Here is a 12709-nt window from a genome sequence, read left to right on the forward strand (position 1 = left end):
GTAAAAGCAAAATATTTTCATGCTATTTTTTTTTTTAACTTGTAACTGAGGTGAAAAAAAAATAATTGTGGAGTAAAGTTCTGAAGACATTAGGCCATAGATGGTAATTTGGTATAGAAAATACTATTTTTCAAACCTGTAGTATATTCTTTTGTTTGAGTACTGAACTTTGCAGAATTATTGCATTACATGGATACAAGGATATTGCGTAGCCTGTGGTTTCACTGTGATGATGACTTATTTATATTCTAACATGAAGTGATATATGCTCTGTACAGTCTTCAGCTAGTAGTCATTGTACAGTAGTATCCCATTCTGCACCCTGCCCCCCACCAAACCACTGCAACAGGTCAGCATCCTAACTTTTTTTTCCCCTTTAGATATGTTTTGTTTTTAAAGGAGGAAAAAAAGGTTTGACTTTTTTTTTTTAATACTTTGTTTTTTACCTAATGCAGCAGCTCAATTTATCTACTCCAGACGAGACAAACCAGCAACATTTGCTGAGCCATTAGAAGAAGAATATGGCTATGAAGGTGCAGATGATACTGCTGATTATTTTACATCCAATCATCAGTTGACTGAAGTTGATAGAGGTAATTATAGAAAATAAATAATTCTCAGAACAATCTCTTTTATGAATTAAGGACTTACTAAAACAGTCTTACATTAATGTTTGTTACTTGACTGACACTGCTCACAGTTGTATAATCTTGTAGAACAACACCCTTCACGAGCATAGCTTCAGTGGTGATTCTTCAAGTTCGTAACTACCTTTTGTATACTACTTGTAACTTGGTTGCATACATTGAAATATGTTCCTAGTTTCTTATTAGAAATAATGAGATTTGATATGAAATTCAGACATAAGAACAGCTGTACTGGCTCAGGCCAAGCATCCATGTAGCTCAAGGGCTTGACTCTGCAAACGGATGCTTAGGGAAGAGTATTAGAAACAGAGCATTTGTAGAATGATCTTTTGCTTGTATTGCATTTTGAATTATGGCAATTAGCAGTATTTGAGAGGTTTTCGAAGTCATGGATTTCCTTGAAACAGTAGCCAATATCTTTAGATACCTGTATCCTCCACAATCTTTTCTTACCCTGTTTTGAATTCTTTGGTTTCCATTCAGTCCTGCAGCTGTGAATTCCACATTACAAGCCGAGTTCTGAGCTGAGTGGTTGGGGAAAAAAATACTTGCCTTTTTTCTTTTTTGTCTGGTTTTTTTTGTTTGTTTGTTTTACAAACAAAGGAGTCAGTGTGCAAGGTCTCTTACTGTTGAATATTGGAAACTGTTCCAACAAGCATGCTATGAGAACTATTGAAGAAGGGATTGCCTTCTGCCTGGTAGCTTAATTACATGTTTTGTGAAAAAGATTCACAAGTCTCTTTCCTAAGTATTAATAGTTAACTTAGTTTTTAATGATTTGGAAATAATCCGAGTTATTTTTAAAGTGTTGATAAACTCAGAATAAAGTGTGTTGGTGAACGAATAGACAATAAAAAGCATGAATGAAATTTGGTATTTAAAACAAGTTGCAGAAAATTCAGAAACAATAGATAGAATAGAAACAGTCTAGATTCCATGTCAAGTAAATGGGAAGAAGCTATCCTAATGCATAAACATATGGGTAAATATGATAAATTGGGGTGTAATATACATGTTTTTACAGCAGGAAATAATTCTGTAGAGGGCAATTTGAAAGAATCAGCCAGTATGTTGCTACAGGTGATCTAAACAATACGGTGCCCTGGCTTTTCAGAATGCTTTTGACAGACTCAATCAGTTAAGAATTGGTATTGAAACAAGAAGGAAAGTAATATTCTGGACTAAAAAAAGATGGAAAAGAAACCTAGAAATAACCATTTCTACTGTGAAAACAGCAGTGGTCCCACAAGACCTGTTATGTTTGGTATAGTGTGCAGTGTTGGCCTTTAATACAAAATTACTGATTGCAGTCAATCTGTCTGCAAAGAGTTTGTCAAGATTGTCCTTGTTGAGTGTTGGATAATAAAATGGCCAGCCAGCACAATGTACAGGGCTCTACCAGTACTTGTTTTGCAGAGCAAATGTCTGGGGAACTTTGACTTGCTATTTGGATTATGGGTTGAGGGTGCTGATTTAGGTAACCTTGGGGAAGTTGGAATTCTGTGTTGTTGAATTCCCTTAGCAAAGTTCTTTAAATGTCACCATCTTTGAGGAGGTGTTCAAATAAAGAATCTGTAGTCGTCTTCCTGTTGGTCAGTTCCTGTTTTCTAAAACCTGAACTGGCAGACACTGTGATATGCAGGAAGATTTTCTTCTGTTCTCTTGTGTTTGTATGTCTGATCAGCGCACTACTTCCAGTGAGTAACAGTCTGGTGAATTTTCAGTCTCTTGTGCGGCAAGTCAAGACTTAAGAAACTTATCTTAGTCAAGGCTTATACTAGTTGCAGAAATATGCTCCAAAGAAAATTGATTTTTATCAGCCAAAAAATGTATTACAGTTTTAGGAAAGTTAAAGATTTCAGGTAGTTTCAAACCTGGTGTGTTGATCCAGAGTTTTCCGTTGTTAAGGCCTAAGGCCCCCGAAAATGCTGTTTTACTTTGGGTATTAATTATAGCATCTGTAAACACTGAAAATATGTAGTTCAATGGGATTCCATGTTGACTTACTAAATTACTTTGAATAATTTTAAGGTGACTATTTGTATTACTTCTCTGCAGTGAAGACAGTTAATTTTACAACATAAAATCTCAATATTGAAATACTTCTATAGACTAATAAGTAGCAGTCAGTGATATGTTCCTTATAGCAATATTTGAAATTAGTCAAATATTCTGCAGGGTTTGGAGGCAAAGTTTATCATGGCAATAAGTGAGATTGAAATTAATTTCTAAAGGTTTTATCTCTTACTGTGATATTTTTCTTCTGTTTTTGTTAATCAGATGTGTGGTGCTAGTGGTTAGGCTGCTTAAGACACTTTTTTGTGCAGCTTGTAACAGTAATATGTCTCTTTTAGCCCGTCTTAATTCATGCCTTGATCAAATGAGAGAAGTTTTGGCAGAGTCTGTACCAGAGCAAACAATGGTGCAAGCAGTACTGGATAGTAAATTTGATGTACAGAAGGCTTTGGATCTTGTGCTTTCACAAGGCAGTAAGAAAAATGTGAAGACCAAGAATGAGAACGCTGTGATTGTAGGAAACACAACAAAAGGTATACTTCTATTTAATTGTTTACATTCAAGATGATTAATTTCTATGTACAGTTTAATTTTGGCTTTACAAGCTGTGAAGATGCCTTAGTCATTTATTAGAAAATTAAAAAAAGACCAACTTACTCTTCTATTTCTGTGTTCTAAAAACATTTAAAGGAAACAGTAGCTTTTCTTGAGCTAGAAGTCAAAATAAAACCTTAGTGTCAGCTTAAATTCAAACTGCAACCATCTGCACTTCACAGTAAATTTCTGGTTTCTAATATTTGACTTAGCTGAATGAATACATGTCCTAAAAGTTGGACAATGTCTTTAAGTTTTATGCACTTCCATTATTTGTTTGGTGAACTGACATCTGTCATCCCTAATACCTCCCTTTTTTTGGGAGCGTCTATACAGTAACTTATTTTGATTTATGCTTAAATGTTCATAATCTTTACTGGCATTCTTTGCTGATTCTTCAATTTTCTTAGGTATTTCAGTATATACTTGTAATTTAATTGTAGAACATTGCATATCTTCGGATAACACTTAGTAATTAAATGCCTTTTCATGTTTCTTGATTTTTTTTTTTGTTGTTGTTGCTGCTGTCTACTTTAAAAAAAATTGGACATTTCATTGTGACTGCACTTCCATCTGAAAATTACTGGCTACTGTAAGGTAAGGAGACTTACTTTGTTCTCTGGAAATGTGCATTGATACAGACAATTTCTCTTGTGCAGTAGAAAATGTTGCTGACAACACCAACAAACCTGGGTTTGGAAACTTGACAGCCAAAAGTGGTTCAGCTTGTTACTCTTTAATTACAAATGACAAAATGCTCCTTAATGCTGAAAAATCCAATATACCTTCATCTGAAAGGAAAGGATTGAAATCCCCTTCGTTTGTTCTGTCATCTTCTTTCAGTGATGATTTGTGTAAAGGATCGTTTTGTGAACCTGTGAATAAACAGGCAGAGAATCAACTACCAGAAAGTGCTAATGCAGTAAGTTCGATTCCTGACAGTGAAGATGTTCACTTTAGCATAGGAAGTAACCCATCTGGAAATTCTTCCTTTAAGAAGTTGGAATCCAATGAAACACAGGACTTGAAATCCTTGCTGATGCAGAATGTGGTTTGTGATTCTCTGAGTCCTGAAGACAGCATTCCTCTTGTTTCCTCAAGTCCTTCTGAGTGTAATAGTAATGCAAATTTTTACAGTCCTCCATGTTTAACAAGTACTTTAGGAAAATTGGCTCTTGCTAATGAAGTCAGTCATGCTGTAAATAGGAAGAATGAACTTCTTGAAAATTCTTCTTCACTTGTGCAAAGTAGAAAACAAGAAAGCCCCTCTTCAGACATGGCTGCTTTGCCAGTATTAAGGTCTGGAAGTACATCATTGGCTGACTTACTTCAGGAGCACCAGGAAAGCAGTGCTAGCCACTGTTATTCTTTGACTGATCTTTATACCCAGTCAATAGCAAGTCTCACTGATATGAAGTTGGGAACCTCACCATTATCACAACTAGTAAGTCAACCCCAAACTTCATGTGGGATGCCAGAGCTCACGGGATCTTTGTCTTCTCTAGCCCTCTCTAAAGTTTCTCCACTAAAGGAGGTTGAGAATTTATCACTCTCAGATTTAATAGCAGAGACTATCGAAATAGATAAAACTCAAGAACAGACAGACTTCCCCATGCTCAGTGTAACTGAATTGAGGCCCTCTAAAAGAACCAACATTGATTTAAGTGTCCTTGTAAAAAATGCAGATGTATCTGCAGAACAAAATGTGGTGAGACAGTCAAATATCTTAAGCCCTGAAACTAAACTTTTAAAAGAAAAACAAGGAAAATGTTCTGGTTTTGCCAAAACAAATAAAAAACCCAGAAGAGGGCTTATTCCTAAGAGGCAGGATTTGTCCCTTTCATGGATGAAGGCGCTGTGTGCAAGACCGTCAGCTTTTGCTTTAACCTTGTGTCTCCGTTATCCTCCAAAAGGTTATAAGCGGCGCACAATTGGTATACATAAAGCTTTCCTATACAGTAGACAAGTACAAGACTTAAAACCTAAGGAAACTGGTCCTATAATAACCATAACACCATTTGACTTCAAATCAGCTTCTCCTGATGATATTGTGAAAGCTAACCAAAAAAGGGCTTTTACAAGACAGTAGTGCAAAAAGAAAAAAAAAAATCATGTTTATAGTTTGGTATATTAAAAAAAATTCATTATATAGGACCTATTTATACTACAGAATTGAATTTTTTTATTTTTTTAACTGACATGTTACAGTTCTCACTGTTTGGTAGCAAATTTGTATGTGAACTTTTAAGCTGTTGCACTGAGTATCTTTATTTTTGCCTAATTTTCACTTACAATTTAACATTTTTAACTTTTGCAAAGTCTTGAACTTTAGTATGTAGATATTGTATGTACAAAATTCTATAAACACCACTAGACTTCTTGAAACATCTCTAGGTATTGAAGATACAGTTCATTGGGAAGAACACTGAATTATTATTTTGTAAAGTAATTTAGTTGTGCTATATGGTGTACAGTTTGGGGAGTGGGAACCTTAGTTTGTATTACGACTGTTTTATTAAATGTTCTTAAAGTTAGATTTTCTTATAAGGTATGTTATTAAACTGCTAGTCTTGTAATTGATATTTCCAGTCAATGTCATTATTCTCTTCTATCTTTATACTGATACTATTACAACAGAAATACCTTTAGTTTTTAAAAGCCTCACTAACCTCAGGTTTTGACAGTTTTAGCTGTGGTAGGACATGTATAGTTTTTGATAGGACCAAATTTGTAGGGGAGCAAGCAATTAAAATTGTGTGCTCTCCCCCTTCAATCAGCTGTCAAAACATGATATTCAGAATTTTAAAACAGCTATTTTGTAAGCATATACTTGTTGCATGTATTTCATGAGAAGTTTCACTAGCATTCTATGGTTTATTCTCAAGTCTTTCAGAAAAGTATTGGAATAACAATTCTTTCAACTTTAGCATGAGAGTCTTTGCTCAATGGAAAAAAAATTTGGGCAAAGCGTAAGTGCTGTTTGTGTCTGCCTCTTGTCTGTTTTTAAGAAAGCTTCCTTTAGTAATGGAAATATAGTCTCTTCTACTGTTTGCACCCATTGCTGTTACTTTGAATCTTTAGATGGAAGATCAGAATCAGGACATTCTGGATTTATTTTTTTTATCTGATAATTACTAGATTGTGGTGCCCCTGTTAGTCAGATTAGTAACTGCATGTATGTTTCAATTTTCCTTTTACTACACATTACTACTTTTAATATATTTCCAGTGTCAATGTCAGTATTTTAGATGCTGAACAGCAAGAAGTGCAATAAAGGTACTGCTGCAACTAGAAAAATATGTTTGTTCATATACTGCCATACACTTATTCATGCTAAATTTGGCAGCTAGTATGAAACAGTAGATACAATTTTCATCTAGTTTTAATCTAATTTTTATTGAGCATGTTACATCAAAAAGAAGGCAAAAACTAGGTTTATTCCTGACTTCAGGTTGCACTACAATTTTGTTTCTAAATAAAAAATAAAACATCTTCCAGTGCTCTCAGGTACAAATTCCATGTTCTGTATATTTTGTTTGTTTGTCTGGTTGATGCTATTGTCATTTAGGACTATGAGCAGTGTGACCTCTGACCTTTTGAATGAAATTTATGTTTCTTACCCTTGCTAATAAAAATTTTATATAACGACAGTGCTGCAGTGTTTATGTTCTAGTTGACATGTTAATCCAGCTGTCTGTATCCTTACCTATTTTGAGTGCCTTAAAGCATTGAAGTGTAAATAATACAATCCAGTGTACATACTATGATCTGATAAGTTCATGAGCAGGAGCATAATTGGTTTATTTCCTCAGAAGACTTCCTGTAGAAGTCTGGCTGGTACTGATTGTATACTGGTTGTTTTATTAATTAGTCTTAATAGCAAATTCTGCTTTTTGGACAATATGAAATGCTTTTCAGCGATCAGTTTCTCTGTAGTTAGTCCAAATATTAACTTCCCACTGCATAAAAGGCCAAGTCTGTTTTTCCACTGAGGCAGAATGTTCTATTTGGAGAGTTTATAAGTGAAGTTCAGTTTTTCCAGAATTGTGTGTATTCTTCTAGTAGAGAAATTCTAACTTTTAAAAGTAAAATGTTAGTGCAAAGTTTGGCATCGTCATACCTGGTGTGTTTTTAGGTGGTTTCGCTTTCTTATGTTCCAAATACTCTTGAGGCCCTAATTAACGTATGTAGAGATTTCTAATACATGTGGGTTTTTTTTAAATTTTCATTGAATAGCTTTGGTTTTCCCTCTGAATTTTTTCTCTTATTCTTGTTGAACTTCTCTTTGGTTTTGGTCTGTTTTCCCATTCCCCTGGCTGCTCTTCTTTGCATAAAACTTCTTAGCATTTTTAAAAATTTTGGATCCTGAACTGGACATATACCTAAATGTGTGTGCTATGGATTCCATTGGAAAGTATGTACAAGTAGTAGGTGGCAATGTGTAGTACCTGGAGCTCAGTTTTGCCATAGGTTTCATGCAGATTAAAGTTCGAACAAGTGACTGAAGCCAAAGGGCATGAGCATTATGTGTTTATTGCGGATCTTGCTGTGGGATTGATACCTTAGTAGACAACTTTGGATCTTGTTAGGTAGCTAGATTTTCATATATAAATACTTTTTCATTTGCATTTTTCTCAGTGTTGTTAGTGGTCTTGAAGAAGCAATACATGCTGTTCACTGTATAAGGGATAAGGGAGGGATTTTTCTTCAGTTTGCAAACCTGAATCCTGAAGTGAGCCTTGAATTAGTACAGACCTGCAGGCTGAGCACTGCAGAAGGTGCCTAAGTGGTGGATAAACCTGTATTCCGATTAATTTTCAGCAGAGATTATTTATTTCCATGCTTGGAAAATTTAACAGTTTTGTTTTTATAAACAAAAGGTAATGTATTACTGTATTTGCTTTTTAAATGAAACGGGTATTTTAATAATTTCCTTAATTATTCCTTAATTTCTTTACTGAGAACTGGGTTTGTGTCATAATGACGGGTTTGTCTTAGGATACTGCATGATATTATGGTATGTGGCATTTTTGTATAACAAATCTGTGTTTGGCCTTTGCACTGAAGTGTTTCTGCCTAATGAATGTTAGAATTCTTGTTAACTGAATCTGTCTATTTTATGCTTAACACAGTGAGCTTATTTTATTGATGTATGTATATAACTTTTTCCCCCATTTCGCATCTAGTGTGTATCTTTGTCTAATACGGGTTAATTTTGTTATTTGTTTTGGAATTCACATATTAACATTGCAAAGTACTTGTGCCTGTGTTTGCATATGGACATAAAAAAGACAATATTAAACTACATAGACATACTACTTCTGGTATTCAGACTGTATACTCCTAGGATATTTTGTATTAAGTTTATTTTGTACATAATTTTTAAGTGGCTGCTGAATATTTTTAATACAGAATTGACTTCCGGACGTTGCTTTATGTACCTAAATAAAATGCATATTCTTAAAGGACTGACTTAATTACAATTTCTTGTAAACTTATCTGACAAAAATAGAGTTATGATTGAATGTTCTGTAATGATTGTATCTATTGTGGAAACAGGCTGCAGTTCTTGTCTCGGTTTGCATGGGCATACTTCTTTCCATGGAAGATTCCTTTGGAGAGAGTAAGGCAAAAACTGGCATCTAGTAGTGTGTCTTCAGATACCATATTGAGGCTCCAGTTTGCCTGTGGTTAGAAATGGATTTGTAAATTTTTTTTTTTAGATCATTTTGATAGCATTTTTTAAAGCTTATTTGGATTTTAAAAAGGAAAGGACATCAGTGAAATAAGAAAAAAGCAACTGTCTAAAGTTAATTCTCAAGCTCTTTGTTACAGTAGAAATTAGAACTACCACAGTTGATTTCTTAAAATCAGCATTCTTAAAAATGTCTCTAAATACCTGTTCCATTTTCTCTTTTAGGTTTCCTTTTTCTAGCTGATTTCTATCTGAACTTGTTTTGGGAAATGAGGGCAAATTGAAAGTCAAAGTATGAGAAGTGTAGGAAAATAATAACCCCCATTGGGATATCAAAAACAATTCATGTTTTGTACCCTTTGGGATGTGATTTAATGTAATTATATTTAGCTAGTTGTAAATTACAACAGAAAACACTTTTGAGAAAAGTATAAAATGTTAGGAGCACAAGCTTCAAATTTAAAAAAACCCATGGGATTAAAACTTCACATACCTGTTTTTTACTTTTTGTTCAGAAATAACTATATGAGTAATTTCTCATGGACTTGTTCAGACAATTCTCAGGATCTTAAGCTTCAGAGGCAGCAAGCTGTTTGAATTTCTGGAACTGTTGCACAATAGTATTTCAAAATCTTATTTCTAAGAGACTAACTGGTACAGTGAGGTAATCTTTGCAGTTTTGTGTTTTGCCCTATTTCTTCTAATCATGTCATTCAAATACATTTTTCAGTAATCAGCAATTTCTGAAAATCTACATTTCTGCAAAAAGTTAAAAAGCAACTACTACTACTGCAAAAATGAATAGCTATATAAAAGATTGGTATGAAGATAGGATATATGTTGTCTTTATGAAATGTATGTAGTTTATTACAGTGCCTTTATACAAGGGCAGTAGTTTAGGGTTATACACACAATCATTCACATCTCTTCCAAATCTAAAGTGCTCACCTTTTCGAAGTTGTCAAAACGTTTTTGTATTAAATGTTGATTATGAATTGTGGTTGGAAGAAAAAAAAAAACAAAGCAAAAATTTCATCACATTGTAATTCATGCAGTAAAAATAAACTTCCTAAAGTGCTGAAAGGAGGTGCTTCTCTGCTTTTTTGTTTCTTTGGAAATTGAGTTGAATTTTTATGGATAACTTGCATCCTTTTTTAGTTTGTGTGAAGTGTAGACAGCTGGTAAACTCTTAAGTAGATTTTATGTTCAATTCACTGTGTCCAAACTGCCATTTAAATGAGGAGGAAATGCCACTAGTCCAAGTTATCTATACTTCTGTGTGTGCTAATGGTTTTGACCTTACAGGATTTTTTGTGGGGAAGTAAGAGAAACTTTTTTGGTAAAACTGGTTTGTTTAGTCTGCAGTAGAAAACAATGTGATAAAACAAAAATCAAAGTCAATGGTGATTTATTTATTTATTTATTTCTTGAAGCAAGCTCTTTTGTTCTTCCCAAATTGCTATCTTAATGCAGTTCAGTGGGAATGGGTCTCTATTTTAGTATTGCTGTACTATACAATCAGTTGCTCCTTTGTACAGACTGTTTGTTGAAGTATATATTTTTACCAAAAGTAAAAGCTAATTGCAATTTGTGATTTTAGGTGATTGTTGAGATGAATGATTCTTATGAAATGGTTCATGGGTTTCTGGTATCTATGTCATCATGGAAGTGGACATGTTACATTGCATACTTAAAAACAATAGTCAGTGACTTCTGAGGTATGTCAGTGGTTTGTTGGTCAAATAATTGTTTTGGATGCTTAGTGTTGGTAGGATTCCTTTAGAAAATAACCCGTTGCCCTTCTCTACAACTTTCTAGTAATAAAATGAAGATGACTAGAACCTGTAAAATGGTTGTAGTCTGCAGAGATTAAAATGATACATTTTGAAAGAGAACTCATGAACATTTTATTAAGAATTACAGATTTATGAAGGCTTAAGAAGTGAAAATTGACTTACTCTTCTCTAAAATTTCCATATTCTCATTATAAAAAGAGTTGCTTGTGAAATATTTACTCATAATCATGTCAGTACATGGAGACAATAGCTGAAAAAGATGGACATTATTTTAATATTTCAGTTGGCTATTTTGAGTGTTTTTGTCCATAAAGTCAAAGAATGACATCTTAATATAAATTTCTTTTTAACCAGTGACATGTTCTTGATACATGTAGCATTTCTCAGGAGTCCTTTGCTTCTGTCTCAGCAGTGGGTATTAGTGATGTTCAGAGATTGCAATTTGAAATGCACTATTGTAATAAGTTTGCTTTCACTATCGTCAAGGTAAGCAAGGATTTTTGATGAAATTTAGCCAATATTTATGGGTTCTCTGAGAAACTTCTCTTAAAGTTCAAATTTCTAAAAAATACTTATGTAAAAATGATACCCTCAGTCAAAAGGATCTGCATTCTGCACATATTTGTTTCATTTCTGCTTGCTTTTGCTGGCTAAACTACATTTCTTTTTGCTTGTGTTAGTATTGCAGAACAAATACAGATACTGGTGAGTGAGCTAGATTCTATTCCATTTCAGGCACCATTAACGGAATTGTTAACCACTTTATGACACTAAGATTTTTGATTTTAGTGATGCATGAGCAAGAAGGAGGTCAGATGTCTGTAAATGTGCAGTCCTTGCAGGAAATAAAAACTACTGTGAACTGAGCGTGTTTGTTGTTGGGGTAGCAGGGAATCTAGTCTATTTTTAATGAAGTCATTCCTGTAGTTGAGCTGTCTTTGTGGGAGTGCTAGCTATTTTGTTTTATGGTAATTTTTCAGGAATAGCACCAAAACCAGGGCCTTTATAGGGCTATATGTATAAATATTTAGTAAGAAACAAGCTTCACAGTAAAGAGTCAAATTTGAAAGTAAGGCACAGGAAGTTGAAAAGCCTTACTCATGATATGCCAGATAATCTAGGAATAGAGCGCAGGTCTCAAGCTTAAGTCTAATTTTCTAAACGTTGGACTATACTACTTTGCTTGCAGCTGTTAATAGAGAAGTAGGTATTTCCTCACTGGCATTTATTTTTGATTTGTGATTTTTATTAATACTGCATGTATTTATGTTTTTGACATAGCTATTAAGACAGTGTGGGCAGTTTCAAGAATACAAGCCAGAAGTAAAATTAGTAGGTACTTAGCTTGCGTTTTGTTAATGTTGTTAATCTTTCAATTTTCTAGAGTTCTTTTTTTGCCTCTCCTGTATAAATATCTTCCTTAACTTTTGCTTTACACCAGTAACAAATAAACAAAAATCCCATGAACATCACCACAACGTGACTTAATGTAATAGGCTTTTTCTTTTCACGTAGTTGAATGTAGCAAGGTTTGGTTTTGGTTCAGAGTGATGGGCGTTTCTCAGTCCATGGACAAATACTCATTTGTCTTCTGTCTTTTTATGCTACAGATAGACACTGTGATGGCAGTTGCTTCCTAGTGCAAAGTGTCAGAATGCAGATTATTGTGCTTTAACAGATAACTTTTATCACTTCTGCTTTGTGGTTAATGGACAAGTGAAGCTGGGAGTCTTAAATGAAAAAACAAACTGATACTCTTGGATTTTATTTATAGGGATAGTTCCAAAGAAATCCTGGAGGAGCAAACATTTTGAAGTTTAATGGTGATGTACAATATATTTTTCATTAGCTTAGGGTCCCTCGGGTTTTACTTCTATTTGTCATGCTAGGCTCTAATGCTTTGATTTCACACATTTGAAAATCCATTATTTATACCTGGGTAGCTCAGAAGAAATTTTTGT

At 34.0% G+C, this 12709-nt stretch overlaps 1 protein-coding gene across 5 annotated transcripts in view; it reads left to right on the forward strand.

Annotated features, from left to right (window-relative positions):
* The window catches only part of HBS1L (HBS1 like translational GTPase), a 65550-nt gene that overhangs the window by 5131 nt on the left and 47710 nt on the right, over positions 1-12709 (forward strand). For 2 of the 5 annotated variants that reach the window (XM_030021196.2, XM_041125104.1), the window contains 2 exons: positions 456-593; positions 3002-3196. In XM_030021196.2, coding sequence (XP_029877056.1) covers positions 456-593; positions 3002-3196 — 333 coding nt within the window. The other 3 variants (XM_041125102.1, XM_041125103.1, XM_041125105.1) reach the window with 3 other exon arrangements.

The sequence above is a fragment of the Aquila chrysaetos genome, chromosome 8 (assembly GCF_900496995.4).
Source record: "Aquila chrysaetos chrysaetos chromosome 8, bAquChr1.4, whole genome shotgun sequence".
NCBI classification, from domain to species: Eukaryota; Metazoa; Chordata; class Aves; order Accipitriformes; family Accipitridae; genus Aquila; species Aquila chrysaetos.